This window comes from Anabrus simplex, chromosome 11 (genome assembly GCF_040414725.1).
Source record: "Anabrus simplex isolate iqAnaSimp1 chromosome 11, ASM4041472v1, whole genome shotgun sequence".
NCBI classification, from domain to species: domain Eukaryota; kingdom Metazoa; phylum Arthropoda; class Insecta; order Orthoptera; family Tettigoniidae; genus Anabrus; species Anabrus simplex.
This window is the reverse complement of record NC_090275.1, coordinates 85,422,590-85,450,309: the sequence shown is the minus strand read 5'-3', so window position 1 is coordinate 85,450,309 and position 27,720 is coordinate 85,422,590. Positions and strand designations below refer to the sequence as shown.

Here is a 27,720-nt window from a genome sequence, read left to right as displayed (position 1 = left end):
GTGTCTTTTTTTCTCTACTCAACATTGCCGGAATGAATAGTCAGGTACTTTACAAAGGGAATCCGAAGAACAAACCAGTAAAGAGATGCGTGTTTTTGAAGAATCTTTCGTTTCAGCTCATGAATAAGTGATTGGTTGAACGAGCTAAGATAGGAACACTGTCTCGGGATATCCGAGCAGTGTTATCCCCATGCCATCAGGAAGAAACATCAGAAGAAATAAAAGTGCCAACGAAGAGAGGACAATGCATTCACTGTGAGCGGAAACAAAATCAAGTCACCACAATGAAGTGTAATCAATGTCATAACTTTGTGTGTAAAGCACACTCTAAAAGATGCAATAGATGTGTAAGCTGTGAGAATAATGATAATGATTACTGAAGGTTGTTAAAAGTGTTTGATTTTAAGTTTTCATGAGTTAAGTATTCATCAGTTTCAATTTTATTTTCAGTTTTCAACCCATGAACATTTTTACCTTTTATTATTGTATGCATGTACTGTCATTTGTAATTTGTGTTGTAATTATTATGTCTAAGGATTATAAAGCACATAAGGAGTAACAATATCAATCGTGTAAGAGTTATTACTTGTTAACCAGTTGCTAAGACTAAGAAAAATGAATGGTGAACAAAATTCACCACGCGCCAGGCAATGTAACATTTAGAGGCTTTAGGGTTAAAAAAATTAAAATGAGGAGATAAAGGCTAAGTTAGGAATGAACACGATTGATGGAGCAGTACATATAATCTGGCTGTGGTGGTGAGGTCGTGTGAGGCAAATGAAGGAGGATAAGCTATTTTGGAAAATAATGAATAATGGAATCAGTCATGGAGGGTAATAGAATTAGGGGGAGACCAAGATGACGATGGTTTGACAACATCAAAATAGCTTATAGAACCTCCCACACCAACTCCAAACTCATTTTCAATCCACACACTGTCAACAATAACAATAACAACATTAACAACAAATATTTGAACTCTGGAGTTTACAAATTAAAATGCCAATCCTGTAATTTCAGCTATATTGGTCAAACAGGCCGCAATTTTGTCATAAGATACGCCGAAGATCACAATGCTCTCAAATACAATCATTTTTCAGCTATGAGTGAACATCAAAAGCATCCAGCTGAGTGAACATCATAAAGGATCCAGCCACAAATACACTTCAATAGATAAAGATCTCAAGATCTTGCATTATGAGCAAAAAGGCACCTTGCTCAATGTTCTCGAGAGCATCCACGTCGATTTAGATCAGTTTATGAACCCCTCTCACAATTTAAATGAAGTCAACGAGAAAAAGAACATTGTACTTGAAACATCCATTCCATATATTTGTCAGAACTTCCATAATACAAACAAACCCCACCTCCATCTCTCCAACTCACCACCACTCCCCCCTCCTCACACCAGCCCTGCACCACCCCTTCCCCCTCCGCTCCTTCCATCCTCACAAACACAGCTGAACCAACAATGGACTCGATCAGGCGAACGAGACCATTACTTTGAGAAGGCCAGGCCATTCGAGAGGACAACCACTTGCTAAACACCGTAAGTTTAAGCTTTCTACACACCCATTCCACACTTTTTACTTATCAGCCCATGTTTCTCACACCACCTCTTTTTTTTTTCCATTACAGATTGGAACTTCATTCACGGTTTCCACTAGGTCACTTACAGTTTACCATGCATCTGTCATCTATCTAACACAGTTTCTCAATTTTATGTCACGGCCCTTCCGACTCTTTATAATAAGGCAAATCAACCAGCTATCATTATGAAATAATAATCAAGAAAGGGGCCGCTAGATTGAGAAGATATTGAGAATGCTGCTGTTTCTAAAGCTTTAAATTTAATCGGTGTTTTTCCTTGTCACAGGCTTTTCACCTGCATGTTATATCAGGCTTGGTTTCTCAAAAAAAAATTTGCTCCCGCTCCCCTCCTAACCAATTTGATGTGATGGGTTTCTACAAGGAAGATTTTCTGCCTGAATTTTTGACAATGATTTCAACCTGTTTTGTTATTGTTACAAAACCAATATTTTGTAAACTATGAGGTCCGCAACCTCACCATGTGCAACTATTGTTCCTTTCGTTATCATTTGTTTTTCATTCCTTTTTTTTTTTTCTTTTCTTAGATTAACACAGTTTTTAGTTTCAATTATTATTTTTATATTAACACCTGTATCACTGAATTTTGTCACAGTGAGTTGTTTTTTGCTCCACATATTGATATATTGTATATTTGTGCTAATTTTGTTTCCGGCTAGGCTCCTTTTGTTTGTTTTTTCATTTGCTCCTTCATTTTTTTGGCATTTTTTAACTTGTGTTACGTAAATTTATTTCAACCCCCCTCATTTTTCACTGAAGATGGCTCAAACGAGCCGAAACATATTTCAATTTGTTAACTCCATCTAATGATGGAATATATGATGTATTGAATTAGGAGGGTACTCTCATTTTTTCTCCTTTGTAAAGTGAAAACCGTCAATACGGAATGATTCTAATATCTTGTAATTAGTCAGTACCATACGTTTTGCAGATGATATAGCCCTTGTGACCTGTGGGTTAACAGTCTTCAGGAAAAGCCATTAAGGACAAAGTCATCATCCCTGTGGGTGAACGGTCACAAGAAAAGATTCATTTTGTGATTATAAAATCTGTTTCAAATTTGGCTAAGTATGATGCTTAATTTATAATTGTGGATTTGGACTGAAGAAGAATGTTAATTACTACTATTATCGTTAAGATTTAAAATTTAGGCCTATGATTGGACAAAATGAACTCTAAAGAAGAAATTTTTTAATATGTAACTTGTAGAAATTATTAATTTTTAATTATTGTAACTGATGGGTATGAAGAAGAAGATTTATGTACAAAGAGATCTGGGGTATAAAATTTTCTGTAGTTGTGGTTGTCATCGGTCTGTTGTAAATGGCATCTAAAATTGATAACAAACTTTTGTGTCAGCTTGTACTGCCACGTGGAGGTTTCGATAATGAAACTGCTATGTTTCGTAATTGAACTCTCTAGAACTTGTCCATATATGGTAGGGTATTTTAATTGGCTGGAATATCAACTATCTCTCCCTATAAGTCATGCATTTAGATCTATATTATATCAAAATAAAATAGATAGCCTATCTGTATTACCACTTTCTTCTACAAATGTTCTCAAATGTTTTTGATGTTCAGAGACATTTATGGACACTTCCTTGATGTATGTTGGCACACAGAGGCTGCGAGAATCGAGGGCTAAAATATTCATCTGCAGCAGGTTATCCATGAAGGCAATCCAGTTTCCTTGCCATAACAGTTCACCGTGGGTATCTGTAGAAATGAAAGATAAATATTTATTAATGACATCATTTTTGTGTGTCTACTTATTCTACAGTAAAGTGTTTCTCTCTTACTTTTACATTAACATATGTTACATTTAAATATAAGAATTTCATTTTTAAGTTCGTACTGAACCAAGACAAGACTGAAGTGGTTTGGTCACATGAAGAGGATGCCAGTAAACAGAACTGCAAGGAAGGAATTTGACAGAAAAGTAGAAGGAAGACGACCCATGGGAAGGCCACGAAGGAAATGGATCGATTTAGTTAAGAACGATGTACTGCTGAGAGGTCATGATTGGAACAAGTTGGTGGAGGATGAATGGTACAAGGACAGGATGAGATGGAGGAGGCTCATGTACCACACCCAGGAAACTGTAGATGGTTTAGGAGGATGATGATGATGATGATGATGACTGAACCAAGAATAATAGATAAGTAATAATTATGTACAAAAGACTGAAAATGGTATAAACTTATCAGAACTACTATTTGCTTGCATCTATGAGATTGAGCCTCTTGTGTAGAACTGGAAGAGTACATCTGAAAAGCATAATTTTCCATATGCAAAGAGTTCTGAAAAATGTCCCTTCTGCCGTCTTCACTGAATATCTGAAGGCATGCTTTCTTGCAGTTACAGCCAGGACCTGGTTGACGACTTTTCGTCTCTTGCTTCTTTCCTCGTTTCTGCAGGTAAGGTGGACCTTTGTTGCAATCTTAACTTTTTTGTGGCTGATTCAAACCTGTTTCTTTTTTCTCCCACATTTTTCTCCTCTAGCGTCTGTGTCATCAGTGACAGGATCATCACAGAAAAATAAATTAAACATTTGTAAACAACAAATTTATAATTAACATATATGTTTTCACAATAAAAACCTTAATTTCAAACCTGCACAAAATTTTATGCAATCTATCTTCCTTTTTCGGAATGTACTCCTTTTATTCCTGCTGCTGTTAACTTATTCAACAAGAGCGGATGATTAACTGTATCAAATGCTTTCACTAAGTCGATGAAAAGGCCTGCCGCAGTTTTATTGTTATCAAGGGAATTTTATATCAGAGTAACTACGTAGAACATAGCTAACTGGAAGAAAGCTGTATTGATTTTTAATGAAGAAGTTACATGATTTTAGGTAATTCATTAATCTTACTTTTACTACTGACGCGAGTAATTTTGCAAAGGAAGACAAGAATACATCTGGTCTGTAATTTCCTGGGTCTGATCTATCCCCACTTTTCAAAACTGGTATAGTCCTAGCAATTTTACACTTGTCTGGTTCTACTCCATTTTCTAATGACACGTTAATGAAAGGGACAATTAATGATAATAACTGATCACCATACTTTTTCAAAAAGACGTTATTGATTCCATCATCAGTAACATTATTTTTGTACTTGAAGGATTTTATAATATCCACGATTTCAGTTTCTGTAGCCAGTTTAAGGAACAATGACTGACTAGGTGAATTCTCAAGAAATGAAATTTCTTTCAGAGGCGGAAGATTTTCCACTGGTGCCCTGCACCACTTTCATATAATACAGATTTACAGTATCACACTTTTAGAAGTATAAGTAATATATCCAACTTTCAATTCAGAAATGTCTTGAAAGTTAGTAGATTTTCTGAGAATATCCCTAATTGTAGGCCACATTTGTCTATTATTGCTTCCCTTTGCAATTTTATTATAGTAATATGTTTTTTTTAGTTCTCTCTTCATTTTGATTACTCGTCGACAACATGCTTTATACTCTTCTATTCTTTCAGCTGATGGATTTTTACATTTTGTTTTTGCATATAAATTATTCAAAACGCACAGGGCCCCACCTCCCTCATCCGTGTGCTGTCGAGTGACATAGCTACGCTGGATGCCCTGCTCCGAGACGGTGTCGTTATCGACGGTCAACGTCAGCGGGTCGAACCGTCCCGCTCTGCACCACCCCAGCCGATCCGATGTGCGAGATGTCACCGGTACAACCACGCTCCAGGTGATCCCTGTGTGAATGACGAGGTATGTGATATCTGTAGTCAGGAGCATCCTACTTCTCAGTGCACTAACAAGGCTTCTCCCAAATGTGTGAATTGTGATCAATCTCATCCTTCCTTTTCCTACAAGTGTCGTGCTCGTCCTGCACCCGATCCTGCCAAACCTGAGTGTGTCATCCCTGTCATTTCACGGGACCTTCCTACCCCTGTTGACTCCACTTCCCTCCCCATCCCCAGTTCTGAGAACCTTATCCGGTTTCTCACCATGGTTCTCCAGAACATTCTTCCATTCAACTGGCCTCATATCCTCTCCCAAGTCCAGTTAGCAGCGTGGCTGGTTCTAAATACTCATGTGGATATATCTTATTCATGCATCTTATGCATCTTATTCCCCTTAATGTGGTTCCCCTTCTGAGATAAAATGTTTCAGGTTTATTACGTTAACCTTCAATCTCTTCAAACCAGCCGTGCTCTCCTGGACTTCGCCTTAAATCTGTATGCCCCGGATATTTTCATTCTTAACAAAACTTTCTTGACCTATAAACAACAGCCCCATTTTCCAAAATATCGTTTCTATCGTGCTGATAGGCACTATGAATCTCGCGGTGCTGTAGCTGTTGGTGTTAAACGTGGTATTACTGCTAACCGTCACTATTTCACTTTCCCTAACGACTTTTCTTAATATCTCATTTTAGAAATGTTTCTTCCAAGTAATTCTTCTATTACTTTTATTACTCTCTATCTCCCTCCTTGCACTCCCCCTCCACTCAATTTCATTCGATATATCGATACCATTTTCTCCAACTATATTTTTGTCGCTGATATCAATATTACTTCGTATAGTGTAACTGAAGTTACTGCTTTTAATACGGTGCTTACTCATATCCGGTGCATACAGATCCCCTTCCCTTTCCCCACCCGCCCCATTTCCAACTCTACCCCCAAAGCTCTCATCGTTTCCCCATCCCTTTCCACTCTTACCCTTGATAAGCTTCTTCCTATAAATTCAACTTTCCGACGCTTGACTAAAATGAATAAATCTCTCCCGACTTATCCTCTTCAATCTGGTCCTTCCCCACCTATTACTGATAAAGATAAAGCTGATGTTTTTGCCGATCACTATTCACGTCTTTTTTCCCCTCCTTCCCTCCCATAATATACTCATCCTGACGAGTTGTTTATCTCACAATACGCTAACCCTGATCAACCACATTTGCAACCATCTTTCTCCCATTTCTGTGATATTAATTACTCACATCCTCTCAACTCCCCTATTACCCCTACTGAACTCCTGACTTTTTTATGTCATAAATGAAACACTGCTCCTGGACATGATCACCTTACCTACCATCATATTCGTGAAGCCCCTTTACTTCTTATCCATCTGCTTTGCTCTATACATAACACTATGCTTTATACCGGTCTGTATCCCCCACATTGGGGCCATGCTATTATTCTTCTTTTCCTCAAACCACATAAACCTCCCTCTAATATTCACTCCTATCGCCCCATCTCCCTTCTCGCTGTCCTTTCCAAAATCCTCGAAGGCATCCTTAGTCAACGCCTGTCCCATTATTTACATTCTCTTAACTTATTACCTTCCTCCCAAGCTGGTTTCCGTTCCCACTTCTCTACTCAAGACCACCTATTTCATATCACTGCCTCTCTGTCCACTTATTTAAACTCCCATAAACCCGCTGCTCTGATTTGCCTTGACGTAGATAAAGCTTTTGATTCTGTTTGGCATGCTGGCCTCCTATTTAAACTCAGTCATCTGCCTATTCCTGCCAATTTCATTTGCTTCTTTTCCGACTATCTTCAATCTCGGACAGCCACTATTAACATTAATGGATCACATTCTTATACCTTTCCTATCACCTCTAGCCTTGCTCAAGGTTCACCCCTTTCTCTGCTTCTTTATATTCTCTTTACATATGATATTCCCCATCCGCAGTCTCCCCTTTGTCTCTACCAATATGCTGATGACCTGGCTATTATTGCTTTCAGTCCCACATATACTTCGCTCACCCACCGCACACAACACTACCTTAACACTCTTGAATCCTGGTTGAATAAATGGCACCTCTCTGTAAATCCTACCAAGACTACGTTCGTCGTCTTCCGTGCTAAATCCTGTATCTGCCCCTTACGCCATAAAATCCAATTAACTATGTATAACATCCCTTTCCCCAAAGCTCAAATACTCACTTATCTCGGAATTCAAATTCAAAATAATTTACTTTGGAATCATCACTTAACAACCCTCTATAAAAAAGCCTTACAGCGTTTCAGCGCCCTTCGATCCCTTACTAGTTCTACATGGGGTCTTTCCCCCCTCAGATACTCCATATTTATACATCCTTCATTCGCCCTCTTATTACCTACGCCTCCCTGACTTGGATCGATGCCCACCCACTGAGTACTCACGCCTGACTCGCCTAGATCGACATGCAATTCGTATCACCTATCGCCTCCCTTATGATACCCCTTCCGCCCACTTCCATCCTTGTTACTCTTTTCCTGGCATTTTCACACATCTTCGTACTCTTCGTCTCCAATATCTCAGATTCCCTATGGGAAACAACATCTATATTATCCAACATCTCACACTGCTATTTCCCATCATAATCCCATAGTCACTGAAGCCCTTACTTTATCCCCCTTAGCCAATGCCACCCTTACCGACACTCACACACCTCAATATTCTCATCTTTTTCCACCCTCCATCACTTAGCTTCTACTTCCTTTCCAGTCTTACCGCCCCACTCCACTAATAATAATAATAATAATAATAATAATAATAATAATAATAATAATAATCGTCATACTACTCATGTTTCGTATCACGATGCTCCTGGTTGCGCTGCTGCTTCTCTTGTCCACCACCGAAGATCTGGCGCCATAAGCGCCCTCAAATAGTGTTTTTCCGAGTGCAGTGAAGTGTAATTCACGAGAGTTCCTTTCTCCAAGTGTTTGTTTCTATTCGTTACGTCTGAATGATTTCTTTTTGTGTGATTTTATTTTCTTTATCGTCTGTCGATATCTATATTTTATAATCTCACATCTTCAATGAGTTATCTTTTTGGTGTTTTAACCGCACTCGCTACTGAAATACTTTATACGACAATTGAAAAATCTCTTTCCAATTTTACTCATATTTCTGTCGTTGTCTCTAGTTTATTTCCTATTTATTTTGTACTTGTCTCTGGTGTTTATACTGCAGCGCACGATGAGTTGCAGGACGATTTCTGTTGCTTTAAAAAAAAAATTTAGTTGCGCAGTGTAAGACTGTTGCCGTACTTTCACATAATTTTCTGTTTCACTTTAATGCTGCTTGCTTGCATAAAGACTTTATTTCTGCAATGCCTACCCCATCTTGTATATGTATGCCCTCTATTGTACAACTTTATACTATTTTTGATTCAATGTGGTATTCCTCTGTGCTGGGGCATTCTATATGTTACTTACGTATTTGCACAACATACTCGCTACTTTTTGCTATTCGCATTTTTTTCTTCTTGACTCACAAGGCCTAAGAGCCGCTAGTTCGGCTGATGGCCCACCCGCCGCATAATGAGCGGCAGGAATGAAATAACTGTGTTGTGTTGTGTTGTGTTGTGTTGTGTTGTGTTGTGTTGTGTTGTGTTGTGTTGTGTTGTGTTCACCTGCATACACCCCAGCATCAGTGGGTAGGGTCTGAAACATCCCACACTGATGAGTCTAGTGTCAGATCTGAAACAAAACACTGGTTAATAGAGCAAATGCCTGAAAAGCCTTACATCTGATCTGTTTTTTATATACTCTGTTGGTGAAAAATATCTAATTCCCTCCATGAGAACTTAGAATATTCCATTCGGAATTGCTAGGCGGTCAATAATTCCATTGTGGAGATTTATCTCCCATATGCAGTTATCAGACTCTGCTTCTTATAATGGGCTTTTGCTAAGTTCACCTGCAGCAGACACACAGACATCAGCTCTGGTTCGACACACATCAACATCTCCTCGCAAGGTCACTTTTTGTTCGGCTGGGTGATTCCACACCTCTACTATTTCACCCCGCCGACTCCAAACACGCATAACGGCCAGAACCTCGTTGGAAGTCGGCCTCCCACCATGTATACCTGTATCATCGAAGAAGTCAACCTCGCACCCAGCCGGACCCTCCTCCTGTTTACCCATCTCCACCAGTTTGTCCTCTCCTTCCTCCAACTGGTTACATCCCCCCAACCCTCCCAACGTTTGAACTCCTTCGTCTTCTCATCGCTTCTCTCAGTCATATGACAGCCACCTTCCACCTCCTCACCTTGCACCTTTACCCCGGCACTTCCTTCCAAACTTCATCTCTCCCCCTTGCACACCACCTTTTCCCTCACACTCTTCCATAAATCATCTATGTACTTATTATTATGTACTTATGAATTAAATCCTCAGGCATAGGCGTAATTCCTATCCCATCTCCTACTTCTTCACATCCTTTACCCACCTCCTTCTTCCATCACATCTCCCCGACCCGCCCGCATCTCTTGATCAGAGAGAGGGCGTTACCCTCTAGGTGGCCCGCCCCACCCCTTCAGGGTGGGGAATGAAAGCATTGTTTGTTAGTTAGTTAGTTAGTTAGTTAGTTCACCTGCATACACCCCAGCGCCAGTGGGTAGGGTCTGACACATCCCACTCTGATGAGTCTAGTGTCAGACCTAAGACGAAACACTGGTTAATAGAGCAAACGCCGGAAAAGCCTTACATCTGATCTGATGCAACTTATGTCACAATAATATTCGAGAACTTGTGAAATTGTTAACTATCTTAAACTGACCATATATGGTCATGCAATTGGATTGGTCAGAATAACGACTTTTCCAATTGGCGGAGAATGGGAATCTAGAGGAATTCGGTGTCCTATTGGTTGATTGTGATTTGTACATTTCTGACCTTATGCTGGCTTCAAGTGCGTGATGGGATTCGTCCCTGTCTTTTCCAACTGACCATCCTCGCGAGCAGGTGTGCTTGGGGACTAACTCCTTCGGGTCTCCAGTTCCTCACTGTAAGCGCTAAGTTATTGCCCTATATTAATTTAAATGCATTCTTGTGTTTTGGACTTTTCCACTTAAAAGCAACTTCCATAATTATGTAGAATTTTATTTTGAGCACCGGAGATTCCTCTAGATTACCAGATTCACCGTTATCGAGTTTCTGTAGAACTTGGCTGTTAGGCTAATCTGTTACATGTTCTCTTCAGAGGCAAACCTTTTCTGGCTCAATGTTTTGTTATTACAGGTAAATGTAACCTTCTCTCTTGAATAACGTATTTTAATAATTTTGATTCTTTCGAGGATGTCTCCATTCACTCTTTGAATCATTGATAAAAGTTTCTTGCTTTAAAAAAAAAATCGTCAACTACTCTGCCATTTATTTGTGTCTTTGATTTGTAATTTGTAATTGTATCCAATTTATCAAATGTGTTAAATATCAGCTGCTCTGGCATTTATTAACTCTGTTTCTTGTAATTTTTCATTTGTCAATTTGTTAATTTGAATGATATTTGAGTCGAGGGTGACTGATTGTGAACATTTTCTTCCCCATAGCGACATATCTTCTCATAGACCTCAATAGGGCCCCTTCACGTTTCACAATCCTTCATTAGTCGTCATTATTAGGCCTATAAGTTGTTTCCCTTGCATATGGTTTGATTTTGCATATTTATTAGTCTACCGTCGTATTTCCAAGCTTAGAAGTAAAATCGCCGCCACTTTGTTATTTTATTATTTTCAGAGTTCATTTTTTTTATATTAAGAATTTCATTTTTGGCCGTATTGACTCGAGATTTACAATGCTTATGAAGTTAAAGGTTTCCACCTATTCAATACATTAACATTAACATTAACCTTTAACTTCATAAGCATTGTAGAGTTAATTTTTATTATTATTATTATTAGTTCGTGTATGCGCTGATCTTTCAAGAGGTGGTACAAACTGGGATCACAGATAAGGCTATTCGTGGATGATGTTATACTGTAGAGAGTAGTAAATGAGTTGCAGGATTGTGAGTGACTGTACGGGGACCTAGACAATGTCATGGGATGGTCTGTAGGCAATGGTATGATGGCAAGTGAGGCGTTCAGAATACACATAGTGTAAGTCCAAATATTATTGCTTTTTAGAACAGAGGTGAATTTTACTCTCCAGTATGGGGCTTTTTCAGAGGACTAGTGAACAAAGTCCATAGTTGAGCTGTTTGTCTCCAAGTGGTAGAACTTTACAAGACCACTAAAGCAAGTGCTTATTATTTCAGAATACAAGTGAAGCAAGTTCGCACTCCATGCCGTGTTTTGCTGCTATCATCACCATCTTCCTTTCAAGTATTGGGCCATGTGTCCCGTTATGGTCTTGCATTTTCCCTCCATCTCTTCATCGGACGTACTACAGATCTTTTTCCTCTGGGCTGGTATCAAAGAATCTCTTTTGGCAATCTACCAGGTTCCATCCTTTGTATATGATGTTTCCAGCTTTCTTGATAACTAAAGATGTAGTCAGTGATCAGTTGTACTTTCAGTTCTTTCAGCATCTCTTCTTTCCTTTTATGGTCCTATTTTGTATACCCTGTTGTACGACACATGAACGTCATTTTTCGTGCTGTAATTCGAGACAAGTCCTGAGATTTTAACGTCCATGCCTCACATCGATAGCAAAGTGTTGGTTTAGCTAGGGTATTATAAAGGTACAATCTAGTATGTTTCTAAACAAGTTATGGTTTCATGATGTTATTATTCCTGTAGTTCTTGTGAATTAATTAATTTTTGCTGGTATATCTAATTCTGATTGGTATAATAAGTTGTACCCAAGATAACTAAACTCATTTACTCTTTAAAATATTGTATTATCTAAACATATTTTACTAGAAATCACTTCTATTCCTTTGAAGGTCATTATTTTTGTTTTTTCTATTGAAATAATCATATTAAAATCTGAGGAAACATTTTTTTAGATTGAAAACTGATCTCTGTAGGTCATCTTCCACCGTAGCCAGCAATGCAACATCATCAGCATATAATATGGCATCTAGGTGTTCGAGGCGGCGTATTTATTGATCATGATCCATGGCATTCTTGTTTCCAAGTTTCCATGACTGCATTCATATATATTATAAAAAGTAGAAGGGAGAGTCCACAGCCTTGTCTTACACTCGGTCTGGTTCTTGTTCAATTTTACAGAAATGAGATTGGATTTGTAGGTGTTTTAGGTATTGATAATAATCTTGTCTTGTTTTACAATTTCAAGCAATTCGTTTCTGTTTACTCAGTCCAAGGCCTTTTTAAAGTCCACAATTGCAATGTGCATTTCCAAATTGAATTCTCTACGTTTTTCTATTAATATCTTCATACTGAAATATGCATCAGTGCAAGAGCACCCTTTACGGAAACCATGTTGTTCATTCCCCAATTTATCATCGTAATGTTGCTGCAACTTATCTTTAATGATATTTGCATATGTTTTATAACTTGAGTTAACAATGCTAATTCCTCTGTAATTTTCATGGTTTTTTATGTCACCTTTTTTATGAAGAGGGATAACTATTGCTTTCTGCCAACTTTCTCGTGGATTGTTCCCATTTCAAAATTGATACAAAAAGCTGAGGAATCTTTGTCTGAAAGTTTTACTTGAATATTTGAACAGTTCAGCATGTACTGCATCCTCATTCCTTAGTTTCTTCAAAGTTTGGTCTAGCTCTTCTAATGTTATAGATTCCAATGTATTGTTGCTAGATATTGGCAAAGTTAACACTTCATTTTTTGAACTTGTCCAGAAGGTTTGAAAACAACAATTAAGCCGGTCATTTGATGGTATTGTTTCAGATTTTACCTCTTCCTTAACTTCCCTGTTTAATTTCTTCAGAACTTTTTTTTTTTTTTTTTGCAAGTTGCTTTACATTGCACCGACACAGATATGTCTTCAGATTCACAACTAAGTACTTTTTTTTTTTTCCACCTTGTCTTACGGTGACAATGGGACAGGAAGGGGCTAGAAATGGGAAGGAAGCGGCCGTGGCCTTATTTACAGCCCTGAAAATGGTTTTCCGTGGTTTCCCATTTTCACACCCCGCAAATACTGGGGCTGTACCTTAATTGAGGCCACGGCCGCTTCCTTCCCACTCCTAGCTCTTTCCTGTCCCATCGTCGCCATAAGACCTATCTGTGTCAGTGCGACGTAAAGCAACTAGCAATAAGAAAGGTTACAGATCTCTTCACATGGTTATTAGAGTATTTAGGTATTCTGGTAAAGATGTAAAGAAGGGGGCATATAAGTCTCTTGTAAGACCCCAATTAGAATATGGTTCCAGTGTGTGTGACCCACACCATGATTACTTGATAAGAGAACTGGAAAAGATCCAGAGGAAAGCAGCATGATTTGTTCTGGGTGATTTTCGACAAAGGAGTAGTGTCGAAAAATATTACTGAGACAACAGCCCTAATGCAGATCATTGTTGTTTGATTGAACAACATGACCACCATTCCATACCCCGACTAATCACCATGCAACTTCTACCTCTTCCTTAAAACGAAATTCTGGTTGGAAGGGTGGCATTTTGACTCCACTGAAGAGATCCAAGAAGAATCACAGGAGGTGCTGATCACAACAAAGCAGGAAGACTTCTGTGAGTGCTTAAAAAACTGGTAAAATCACTGGAATTGGTGTATTCAAGCACAGAATAACTACTTTGCAATTGAAAGTGGAATTATTTTTTTTCTTTTTTGCTATTGGCTTTATGTCGCACCAACATAGATATGTCTTATGGCGATGATGGGACAGGAAACGGCTAGCACTGGGAAGGAAGTGGCCGTGGCCTTAATTAAGGAACAGCCCCAGCATTTGCCTGGTGTGAAAATGGGAAACCACAGAAAACCATCTTCAGGGCTGCATACAGTGGGGTTCGAACCTACTATCTCCTGAATACTGGATACTGGCGGCACTTAAGCGACTGCAGCTATCGAGCTCAGTGAAAGTGGAAATTAGGCACTAACATAAGTATGGTATTCATGTTTGGAAATTCTTGGTAGCACCTCATAGACCACCATATCCTGAATGGAAGCTTACTATATAACCAATTCACTCACTTGGTGTAAAAGTCAAGATCCTCAAGAACCAGAAGTACAGATGCTTTTGCAAATGGCTATTTAAAGAAATTATAGTACTGAGAAAGAGAATAATACAGCACTTACGTTCTTGATCAATGCTTCTTATGCTTCGAAACAGGCCCGAATAGTTGTATCCTCTCAACTTCAGTTCCTTATAAATGTCTCTGGTTGAAAAGTCTATGGTATCTTTGCTTGCTTTAATGGGCGCTTTGAAGTTGCAACCCATAGAACAGTCACCTGCATAAATATAGCCAGAGACGATAGCAACTCCACCTTCTATGACTTCAAACTTGCCACTACTTTTGCAATATGATGTCAGAAACGTAAGTTTGCCTGAAAAAAACAAAACATAAAAAAGTTAAAAACTACAATAGAAGAAAGCAAAGAAACATTAAATACAAATACAGACAGAAAGGAACATGGAAAGGAAAACTTAGCAGGATGAACAAAATGACAGGTTGGTGAGGGAACAAGGAGCAATAAAAGGAGGAGATAAGGACAAGCAAGAAGACACTAAAGAACAAGGACTACACGTATTCATTTCCAGTTCTTGCTCAGCAATGGAAACTACCTCACTCCTCATTTCCCTAGTATGCCTCTTCAGTGACGCCTAGGTTATCTGTGACAGCTGTTGGCTGAATACCCAACATACAATATACTCAGCCCCCAACAAGCTTGTTTCTGCTTTCCAGCTCCATCAGAATGGTGGGCATCAAAAGTCATTTAGGAACCATCTTGACAGATTTTCAGACTTGATACATGAAGTGTAGGATATGGAGGAGATGGGATAAATACAGGCAAAGAGAGGAAGCATAAGATAAACAAAGTTAATTTTTCACTGGGCAAGTTGGCCATGCGGTTAGGGGCGCACAGCTGTGAGCTTGCATCCGGGAAATAGTGGGTTCGAACCCCACTGTTGGCAGCCCTGAAGATGGTCTTCCATGGGTTCCCATTTTCACACCAGGCAAATGCTGGGGCTGTACCTTAATTAAGGCCACGGCTGCTCATTTCCCAGTCCTAGGCCTTTCCTATCCCTTCATCGCCATAAGACCTATCTGTGTATAAAATCACTTTCATATCTGTATTCTTACTGAGCTTCATTTCTTTACCTAAGACAAATACCCAATAATAAATACAAACATGATAAAAACAATCTGCAAGGAAAAGGAGCCACAAGTGCTGGAAGTTCAGAAACTACTGTCATACTAATTCAGTATTCGAGTCTAATGAATGTTACCTTTCAGGTTTAAATGATGTCTTGACTACGGAAGCCAGTTTTCAGAAAGGAGAAATACCTTAAGGACACTTGTATCAATATAAACTTTTAGAACTGCAATGACACATCAGACAAAAAATTGCATTGACTCTTGTTTAGTAGCCTCCTTTATTTATTTATTGTTGATTCGTTTTGGCCTTCTAGGGACCATGGGGCTCGTCTTAACTCTTAGCTATGGTCTTCTGCTTTTCCTTGGCCCAGAACGCTTTCATTTTCTCGCTGTGTGCCAGCATCCTTCCATCCGTCAACTTAAGTCTGGTGGTCCTTGTACTCTTTTTTGCTTGTGAGGGGCAGTGGGAAGACTCCCTGTAGGACGGCCTGTCAGTACTGAGATTGCTTCTCTGTAGTCTCTAATGGGATCTGTAGTTCCTCTAGATTTGATTTTACTGAGTTGATCAACTTGGTCTTGGAAGCCTTTCCCTTATTTGTCACTATGAAGATTCTGTTTGTGAGTCTGCAGGGTTTCAGGCAGGTCATGTGTCTGTAGAAGGTCAGCCACCTTTTCTTCATACATGTGACTATGTTTTCCTGATGTTCGTAGAGCTCGTTGTTGTGCTTGATCCTGTCGGTGCAATCCTCCTCTCTTATGAGGTCCTAGTATCCTCCTCAAGTTCTAGTTTCCTGAGTGGGCCCTTTTGATTCATCAAGAGGCACTCAGAGGCGTAGAGTGAGTGAGTGAGTGAGTGAGTGAGTGAGTGAGTGAGTGAGTGAGTGAGTGAGTGAGTGAGTGAGTGAGTGAGTGAGTGAGTGAGTGAGTGAGTGAGTGAGTGAGTGAGTGAGTGAGTGAGTGAGTGAGTGAGTGAGTGAGTGAGTGAGTGAGTGAGTGAGTGAGTGAGTGAGTGAGTGAGTGAGTGAGTGAGTGAGTGAGTGAGTGAGTGAGTGAGTGAGTGAGTGAGTGAGTGAGTGAGTGAGTGAGTGAGTGAGTGAGTGAGTGAGTGAGTGAGTGAGTGAGTGAGTGAGTGAGTGAGTGAGTGAGTGAGTGAGTGAGTGAGTGAGTGAGTGAGTGAGTGAGTGAGTGAGTGAGTGAGTGAGTGAGTGAGTGAGTGAGTGAGTGAGTGAGTGAGTGAGTGAGTGAGTGAGTGAGTGAGTGAGTGAGTGAGTGAGTGAGTGAGTGAGTGAGTGAGTGAGTGAGTGAGTGAGTGAGTGAGTGAGTGAGTGAGTGAGTGAGTGAGTGAGTGAGTGAGTGAGTGAGTGAGTGAGTGAGTGAGTGAGTGAGTGAGTGAGTGAGTGAGTGAGTGAGTGAGTGAGTGAGTGAGTGAGTGAGTGAGTGAGTGAGTGAGTGAGTGAGTGAGTGAGTGAGTGAGTGAGTGAGTGAGTGAGTGAGTGAGTGAGTGAGTGAGTGAGTGAGTGAGTGAGTGAGTGAGTGAGTGAGTGAGTGAGTGAGTGAGTGAGTGAGTGAGTGAGTGAGTGAGTGAGTGAGTGAGTGAGTGAGTGAGTGAGTGAGTGAGTGAGTGAGTGAGTGAGTGAGTGAGTGAGTGAGTGAGTGAGTGAGTGAGTGAGTGAGTGAGTGAGTGAGTGAGTGAGTGAGTGAGTGAGTGAGTGAGTGAGTGAGTGAGTGAGTGAGTGAGTGAGTGAGTGAGTGAGTGAGTGAGTGAGTGAGTGAGTGAGTGAGTGAGTGAGTGAGTGAGTGAGTGAGTGAGTGAGTGAGTGAGTGAGTGAGTGAGTGAGTGAGTGAGTGAGTGAGTGAGTGAGTGAGTGAGTGAGTGAGTGAGTGAGTGAGTGAGTGAGTGAGTGAGTGAGTGAGTGAGTGAGTGAGTGAGTGAGTGAGTGAGTGAGTGAGTGAGTGAGTGAGTGAGTGAGTGAGTGAGTGAGTGAGTGAGTGAGTGAGTGAGTGAGTGAGTGAGTGAGTGAGTGAGTGAGTGAGTGAGTGAGTGAGTGAGTGAGTGAGTGAGTGAGTGAGTGAGTGAGTGAGTGAGTGAGTGAGTGAGTGAGTGAGTGAGTTTGTTTGTTTGTTTGTTTGTTTGTTTATTTGTTTGTTTGTTTGTTTGTTTGTCTGACTGACTGACTGACTGACTGACTGACTGATTGATTGATTGATTGATTGATTGATTTGGACATAACACAAAACACATTCTTTTGTCACTTGGTAAAAAATTTGAGGGGCTTTCTCAGAAAAGCAACATTTGTCCAAAATGACATATTTTCAGTTAATGGTGCTGTGTGGTAGGGAAGCATGTAATCACTTCCTTTTGTAGATGTATACAGAAAGTTACTCATTTACAGGGAAGCATGTAATCACTTCCTTTTGTAGATGTATACAGAAAGTTACTCATTTACAATGGAACTTCCAATATAGCCTTTTCTGGTTATATCAGACATGTCTGCAGAATGCCTAACTAGTTTGACAGAAGGCAGTTCGGGTTTAGGAAAAGTTATTCCAGTGAAGTTCAACTCGAAGGATTCCAGCAAGATATAATTTAGCAGATATTTTAGATTCAGAACATCAAATAGATGGTGTCACTACTGACTTATCCAAGACTTCTGATAGGGTAGATCATGCGAGACTAAAATGCTGAATGTGAGGGCTACTGGACTAGACAAAAGAGCAGTTGAATGGGTGGCTAAAATTCCAGAAATTAGAACACAGAGAATTAGAGTAGGTAAAGGGCAACGAGCTAGAAAGAGGACTATAGAGTGGCTATTGGACCGCCATATTTGAATCTACTTGAAAGCCACGTCCACCATATTGTAAGCGATCAAATCGAGTGGGCGTGTGATGAAGCAAGTACAGAAGCTGCGGGAATAAATACAGTTTCACAGTTTTCTTTATTAGAGAAGCACTCAAAGATGCATAATGCCTGTTTAAAAGGACATTAAAAATACAAGGTACAGACTACATATTTATACTTACATTTTTTTTGCTATTGGCTTTACGACGCATCGACACAGATAAGTCTTATGGCGACGATGGGGCAGGAAAGGGCTACGAATAGGAAGGAATCAGCCGTGGCCGTAATTAAGGTACAGCCGCAGCATTTGCCTGGTGTGAAAATGGGAAACCACAGGAAACCATCTTCAGGGCTGCCGATAGTGGAGTTCTAACCCACTATCACCCGAATACTGGATACTGGCCGCACTTAAGCGACTGCAGCTATCGAGCTCCGTCTTACATATTGTATAAAGAAAGAAAATTAGTGCATTTCCAGTACGGTAGCCCTAATTACAAAACATATCACAATAGTACATTGCCATTAAACAAATTTAGACCTACATACAGGGAATGAAAATATAGAACAGAAAACCTTGAACAAAGTAATATAACAACATCGAGAAATAATTCATACAACTTTAATGAATATGAAAACCTACAACCTGTTTTCCAGTCATTGACCGGGTCAGGAATGTAATGAATGAACCAGATGTAGGCTGTTAGTGCGATGGGGTCGCCACTCCCAAAGTGATTTACTAATGACTGATGGATGCTATGAAATGAGAATGGAGAGTGTTGCTGGAATGAAAGATGACAGGGTAAACCGGAGTACCCGGAGAAAAACCTGTCCCGCCTCCGCTTTGTCCAGCACAAATCTCACATGGTGTGACCGGGATTTGAACCACGGTATCCAGCGGTGAGAGGCCGACGCGCTGCCGTCTGAGCCACGGAGGCTGCTATAACTTTAATAATAATAATAATAATAATAATAATAATAATAATAATAATAATAATAATAATAATAATAATAATAACTGGTTTTTGCCAGTTACCTGGATTTGGCATTTGTATGGATTTAGCCTAATTCTACGATCGGATACCCTTCCGGACGACGACGCCAACCCTAGGTGGAGTGATGTATTTACTATTACGTGTTTCTGTGGTGGTTCGTAGTATGTTCTGTTGTGTGTAGATGAAGAAGGTTTTCCAGTCGCCGATCCAGAGGAATTAACTGTCAACTACCCGGTAAAAATCCTCAACTCGGTCGAATCCGGGACCCTCTGAACCAAAGGCCAGCACGCTGATCATTCAGCCAAGGAGCCGGACACAAAGCAACTTGGCAGGTTCGAGCCTAGCTCAATACGATGGTATCTGACGGTGCTCAAATCCCTCAACCTCGTGTCAGTAGATTTACTGGCACGCAAAAGAACTCCTGCGGGACTACATTCAGGCAACTCGGCTTATCAGAAAAAGTAGTTGGTAGGACGTAAAACAAATAATAATTTACGAAAAATAAGTATTTGTTCACATTACTTCTTTTTCAAAATGCTGGGGAAATGTGCTCTGTAGGATACAATGTAATAATAAATAGTGTTATTAGTTTTTCGTCCTACCAACTACTTAGTACGGTCTTCGGAGACGTTGAAGTGGCGGACATATGTCCCGCCGGAGTTCCCTTACGTGCTAGTAAATCTACTGATAGAAGGGTGACGTATCTGAGCACCTTCAAATACCAAATATGCCAACTTAGCTCAGAAATCCAGCGCTCTACCGTCTGAGTCACTCAGCCAGGCAGGATGCAGTTTATCATGTCTGGCTATCTGGTCAGTTCCTACAAGAAAATAAAAGTAGGCCTACCCTACACGTGCTGGATTGTGCTACACAGGCAACGTAATTCTGCTAATCGCCCATAACTGTGTACATTAGTAAAAAAAAAATCTTATTTGAAATATGATTACATTCGTCGTGTTTTTCCTACAATTTATGCATTAGCTTGCCACACACGTAGTGAGCATAATTTATTCGATCTAATCTATTAAAAGTAACGCATCGTAAGCGGAAGAAAGGCGCTTAAACTATGGAGTCGCTATTTCGTCTTGGCACCACCCAGAGCGCTGTAGCAGCCATGTTAGCCACTCTATAGTCCTCTTTCTAGCTCGTTGGTAAAGGGTTATCTGATCCTGTAATGATTAAGAAGGGAAGTCCCATAAGGCAGTATTACTGGACCTTTATGTTTTCTTATGTATATAAGTAAATAACTGGAATCACAGATAAGGCTATTTGCAGATGATGTTACACTGTATAGAGTAGTAAGTACATTACAGGATTGTGAGCAACTACAAAAAGACCTCGAAAATATTGGGATATGAAATGGCATGTGGCTTTTAGTGCTGGGAGTGTCCAAGGACATGTTCGGCTCGCCAGATACAGGTCTTTTGAGTATTTTAACCCTTCGTTAGGCGTGCGGGCTACAGGTGCAGACCAGCCATTTTGTTTTTGCCCCCACTCCTAGGCTCGCTGGCCGTAGAGCGGGAGACTATGAGTACCTTTCTTCGTCATGGTGCTCTCGGGATTTAGCGTGGTCTGGCACTGCTTAATGAAGTTGTCTTTCTACAATCTCACTTCAAAGTCTGTTGGGCTACAACTGTAGCCTACGCGCCTATCTGTGTTATGGCAAACACTGATCGCGTTCAAGTGACATCTACTGGTTTTTGTGATGAGTTTCGTATTGTGAAATGGTTGGATGAGGACTGTGAACTAGAATCGGAGGTAGATGGTGATAGCGATGAAGGGGAGGAGGATCACGTGACAGAGGAGATCCATAACTCTGTGGCACAGAGGGAACTGTAGATGACGAAGCAAATGTGATGGAGGATTGTGGCGATATGAATTCCGAAGGAGAAGAACACGTGCGAGGCAACATGTTTTATTATGGAAAAGATAATTTTCGATGGAGAAAGGATATTGCAGCTCCCAATGTTCGTACTCGAGCACACAACATTGTTATGCACTTTCCAGGGCTGAAGGGGAGTGCTAGAAATGCCCAGTCAGAGCTTCAATGTTTTGAACTCTTTTTTGATGCTGATTTTGTGAAAACCATTACTGCCTATACAAACATTTATATTGAGGAGGTGAAAAAGAAATTTGTGCGTGAGAGAGATGCAACGCTTACCGACGAGACTGAAATTTGTGCCTTCATTGGAATTTTATTGCTTACAGGTTGTTTTGGGGTAAACCGAAGAAATAGAAATCAAGTATGGGACAATTCCTGTGGATCTGGAGTGGAATCATGTTATCTTGCTATGAGCGAAAAAAGATTCCATTTTTTCTTGCATTGCCTTAGGGTCAATATACGTGATTGCGCACCGCGCCAAGAATTGGGCCAATTTGCACGGATCCGAGAAATATTTGATACGTTTGTACAAACTTTTCAACATTCATTTTCACCCAGTGAGTACTGTACCATCGATGAACAGTTGGTTGCATTCAGGGGAAAATGTCCATTCAAAGTGTACATGTCCAGCAAACCAGCTAAATATGGAGTAAAAGTTTATGCTTTGGTTTGTGCAAAGAGTATTTACACTGTGAATTTAGAGGTTTACATTGGAACACACCCTGATGGAAGCCCCTTCCGCATGTCAAACTCTGCTGCTGACGTCGTTCTAAGGATGGTCCAGCCCATTCAAGGTACGAACCGAAATGTGACAGGGGACAACAGATTCACTTCCATTCCTTTGACAGAAAAGTTGTTCACTGAGAAGAAGCTGACATACCTTGGGACCATTCGCAAGAACAAACGAGAGATTCTGAAAGAGTTTTATCTGAATACTAATCGTAAAGAATATTCATCCCTGTTTGGATTTCATAACAACATGACCCTTGTTTCTTACTGTCCCAAAAAGAAGAAGGCAGTGTTGGTGCTGTTGTCAATGCACCATGACAAATAGATTGGCACTGAAACAGGTGATTTAGAAAAACCTGCCATGGTTACATGTTATAATCACACTAAGGTTGGAGTGGATGTTTTAGACCAAATGAGTGCCAAGTATGATGTTGGCTGCTGCACCAAACGGTGGCCGATAGTGGTGTTTTTTTATCTTGTGAACATTAGTAGCATCAATGCTTCAAGAGTGCACACTGCAAATCATAACTACCAGCCTACACCAAGATGAAAGTTTCTGGAGACTGTTGCATGGGAATTTATGAAGCCCCAGATCGCCAGACGTGCTGTACTGCTGATGATTCCGGTTCCCGACGTGTTAAGAATCTTTTATGAATTACAGATGAACTACTCGTACTTCAGATCCTAGACAACAAAGTAGGACGGTGCTTCCTTTGTGGATGTGGGAAAGAGGGGTCAAGAAGAAAGTGTTGTGTGTGCTGTAATAGAAAGGTGTGCCCTCAACATTCAGCGCTGATGTGTCGGGAGTGCATCGATTGAAAATGGACACCTACTGTGCAGAGTTGATGGCAATGAATCTTGCTTAATTTTCTGGAAAAGAAATGCATAAAATGATTCATTAGGCATGAGGAACCTCCACTAAATTTTAGTTCCAGTTTTATTGTAAAATTCAATTTGGTGTTAAAAATGAACTAAATTCTCCAAAAATATGAAATTGTTAACTATTTTCTTTATTTCAACAATGCAAATACCACAACAATACTGTTTTATTGTTAAGAATGTTGAGTGGACTACTTTCGTCATACGAACATATTGGCGCCAAAGGCCGTTTCCTGTATTATTGTTGTCTGTGTGGTGTTGGGTAGTTTGTAAAACCATAAATTTCCATCAGTATTAATTTTAATAAATGTATCTACAAAATATATGAGTTTGATGAAAGTATGCATTCATAACAATGAAACCCGGAGCCCTAAACTTGGATTAAATTTCAATCACGTCAAAATTGAAAATACACCACTTTGGTTTATTTGCTTTTAAGAATTTTCACTGGGTGAATTGTTTTAAATTTTGTAATGACAATGCTCAGAATAGTCCAAAGATTGATATAAAACTTGTTTCTAAATTTTAAGCTTGAAGGATAATTAAATACCGTTGAAATATATTGTGGGCTACAAGGGTAGTCCACGCGCCTATCCGTGTAACAAAAAGAAGTCATTTAAAAAGCCGAATTATAACATCTAATATTATTCATGAAATGTTGAGATTGATCATGTTTGCCACATAAGAAAGACTTAAGTGGCTCAGTGGATGCTGAATAGAGTCCAAGCACACTTTCCAAGAAGAACAACAAAGTCCTTTCGACTCATCTTTCCACCTTAAAGCTTTACAGTAAATGCAACAAACATTCATAGGGCCTATCTCTGATGCTGCAGAGTAATTTATTTGGGCATCATAATTGAACCCACTGTTATACTTTTCTTCTTCTTCTTCTACTATTTGTTTTACGTCGCACCGACACAGATAGGTCTTATGGCAACGATGGGATAGGAAAGGCCTAAGAATATGAAGCGGCCGTGGCCTTAATTAAGGTACAGCTTCAGCATTTGCCTGGTGTGAAAATGGGAAACCACGGAAAACCATCTTCAGGGTTGCCAACAGTGGGGTTCGAACCCACTATCTCCCGAATACTGGATACTGGCCGCACTTAAGCGACTGCAGCTATCGAGCTCGGTATATATTTTTCTTGCCATACAATATTATGTCTATTAGTTCTTCTTATTTGGACATTATTCAGTTGTTGTCGCCAGTTCTCTTCACTTTTAATATCCCACGTAGCACTTGTTGTTTGTCTGGCAGTAACCAAACGCCTTTCTTGATCAAAATTTGTTTCTGAGTGACGAATGGTACTCACACTTATATGGAGCTGTGCTAAGCACTCGATTCACTGTCCTAGTGACTTATGATATTAATCACATTGTTCAGTAACACGGATGTCATATTGATCTTGACATTCAAATTCACGTTGATTTTGGTGATGACGACAATCACTTTCCAATCGCTACTCTCTAGAATAATCTGCTTCTAGATATTACAACACAGAGTATCGAATATGGTCATCTTCTAATCGCTGCTGTCTAGAATCGTCCCACACTAGAGATCGCAACACACGAGAATAGAATACGGTCATCTTCTAATCGCTGCTATCTAGAATCGTCCAATTCTAGATTTCGTGAGACAGCGTGTCGAATATGGTCATTTTCTAATCGCTGCTGTCTAGAATCGTCCAATTCTAGATTTTAGAACACATAATGTTGAATATGGTCATCTTCTAATCACTGCTCCCTAGAATCAGGCTTCGTGAGACAGCGTGTCGAATACGATCATTTTCTATACACTGTTCTGTAGACTTCTGAGATTCTTGACTCCTTAACAATGAATGAAGGGTTCTATCTAATTGTAATAGTTTGTTTCTCTCAGAACTACTTTCATTCGACCTAGACATGGATTGCCTCAATCAACAATTTGTAGAGACGACTTTTTCTAACCTGTCGAGATTCATTTTTACTTTGCAATCTTTGACTTTTGGCCTTTCTCATGTTTTTAGAGAGATTTGATTTTCTTTTAGGCTACTCAATACGAACTAACACAAACAAGGCTCGCGTTGAGACTCAACCATCTGCAATAGCCCGCTCGTGTGTACTGAGCCTGCGCGACAGCCAATCTTTGTGACGTTTAGTCGCTGGAGGGAGAAGCAGTGGGAGGCGCCTTTCGATGTGGCGAAGGGAAACGTATGGTACTGGACACTGCTTCTTTAATTTAGTATTATATTTTCGCAGGCCACCAAGATGGCTCCCAGCAGTAGGCCAAGATCTGTTGCCTTAGAAACGCCTTAATGGAAGAGTGGAGTTATATATCTAGTTAGAAGTATCTATGGAGACCAAGAAAATTTAGTGAGTGGGTGGTTGTTAGGGCACTCTTAGTAATTTATCTATGGAGCAATTGTAGCAAAATCCAATATGGAGGCACTTAGAGCAATAAAATTAAACAAAAATATGCCCTCCAATCAATTAAAATAAGCTGTAGACTCTTAAGATAACACGTTCACACAACCACCACACCAAATAAATGCACAAATACTCCCTGATACACACTAACACGACACAGAACACGAGAAAAGACATTAAGATCGCGCAGCTCCACTACACATGATCTCTTTCATTAAGTCTATACTTTGATCTTAGCCAAGAGGATGAGAAGCGTTTTTGTTATGTACCGTTTATCAGCAGTACGTCATATCGACAAACCAATTATGTCATAAGACACCTTGTTTAGTGATCTGCATGGTTGGCCCTATGACATTTTTTCATATTCCTTGTACGGTATGTATGTAATGGATTGAGTTAGAAAAAGAAAAAAATTGAATAGAGTGATATTTGGGCTATAGTTTTTACACATCGCTTTATTTTTCAGGTACTTATGTAATAGCTGGAATCATAAAATTTGGCTTGCAAACAGCCACTGGTTATTCCAATACGTGTGCCAAATTTGATTATTATGTCTTTCATTTAAATGTGCCAAACTATAAAATATACGTGTTTAAAAGTACAAAATTTACCTACAATTTTGAAACAAAGCCCCATTTAACGTATAAGGGATAGAGATATAGAAAAACATCATAGAATCAAAGTTGTAGGTCTCTTCATGTTGGGTACGACTGTGTTATTCGCTTTGTGATACAACTTACTGAATTTACTGTATAGCCACCAATTACCTCAAAACAAAGGTCTGCACTGTCATTAAATTGCCTCGATATTTCCGTACTTTTCAGGGTAAAAAGTTAAACATTTGAACATCTTGGAGTTTTCCCGTCAGTTACAGGCTAAAAGCTATAATTTTTCAGAATTTCAATTTTCTAGCTCGTCTGACAATGACCAGACTAACGAATGCTTCATCGAAAGGGGGGTAGCAGCCTTTCAGAAGTTGCAACGGCAGCAGTCTAGATGATTGACTGATATGGTCTTGTAATAATACTTAACGTGGCTTAGCTGTGTTGATACTGCTAAATGGCTGAAAGCAACAGGAAACTACAGCCGTAATTAACTCCGAGGACATGCAGCTCTCTGTATGAATGATCTACTGCTAATGGCTTCCTTCTGGATAAAATACTCCAGAGGTAAAATAGTCCCCTACCGGGCGAGTTGGCCGTGCGCGTAGAGGCGCGCGGCTGTGTGCTTGCATCCGGGAGATAGTAGGTTCGAATCCCACTATCGGCAGCCCTGAAAATGGTTTTCCGTGGTTTCCCATTTTCACACCAGGCAAATGCTGGGGCTGTACCTTAATTAAGGCCACGGACGCTTCCTTCCAACTCCTAGGCCTTTCCTATCCCATCGTCGCCATAAGACATATCTGTGCCGGTGCAATGTAAAGCTCCTAGCAAAAAAGTCCCCCATTCGGATCTCCAGTTGGGAACTACACAAGTGGGGGCAATCATCAGGAAGATGGATACTGACATTCTGCGAGTTGGAGCGTGGAATGGTAGAAGTTGGAATCTCTGTGGTAGGTTAGAAAATCTGGAAATGGGGATGGATAGACTAAAGTTAGATGTAGTTGGTATAAGTGAAGTAAGTTGGCAGGAAGAGCAGGTTTTCTGGTCAGGCGACTGCAGAATTATCAACATAAAATCAAACAGGGGAAATGCAGGAGTAGATTTAATAATGAATAAGAAAATAGGACAGCAGGTATGCTACTATGACCAGCATAGTGAAAGGATTATTGTGGTCAAGACAGAGACCAAGCCAATGCCCACCACAATAGTGCAGGTCTATATGCCGACTAATTTAGCGGATGATGAAGAAATCAAAATAATATATTAATAGATAAAAGATTTCATACAGTATGTAAAAGGTGATGAGAATTTAATTGTGATGGGAGACCGGAATGCAGTGCCAGACAAAGGAAGAGAAGGTAATACAGTAAGAGAAATTGGATTGGGACAAAGGAATGAAGGAGGAAGCCAGCTGGTTGAATTCTGCACCAATCACAATTTAGTCCTGGCTAACACTTGGTTCAAACACCACAAATGACGGCTGTATACATAGACAAGACCTGGAGACACTGGAAGGTATCAAATAGATGTCATTCTGATTAGGCAGAGATTTAGAAACCAGGTGCTGGATTGCAAGACTTTCCCAGGAGCAGATATGGACTCTGACCACAACCTGTTGGTCATGAAATGCCATCTGAAGTTGAAGAAATCGAAGAAAGGAACGAATGCAAGGAGATGGGATCTAGACAAGTTGAAAGAAAATAGTGTGAGGGATTATTTCAAGGAACATATAAGATGGGGACTAAAGGAAAAGGCTGAAGGAAACACAGTGGAGGAAGAATGGACGGCCATGAAGAATGAGATCAGTAAGGCTGCGGAAGAAACGTTGGGAAGAA

At 40.0% G+C, this 27,720-nt stretch overlaps 1 protein-coding gene across 1 annotated transcript in view; it reads right to left on the bottom strand.

Annotated features, from left to right (window-relative positions):
• The window catches only part of LOC136883438 (fatty acid synthase), a 560,183-nt gene that overhangs the window by 263,087 nt on the left and 269,376 nt on the right, over positions 1-27,720 (bottom strand). Inside the window, exons 17-18 of the mRNA XM_067155718.2 lie at positions 14,536-14,784; positions 3,150-3,326 (exon numbers count right to left, since the gene is read on the bottom strand). Coding sequence (XP_067011819.2) covers positions 3,150-3,326; positions 14,536-14,784 — 426 coding nt within the window. The remainder of the gene's footprint in view (positions 1-3,149; positions 3,327-14,535; positions 14,785-27,720) is intronic.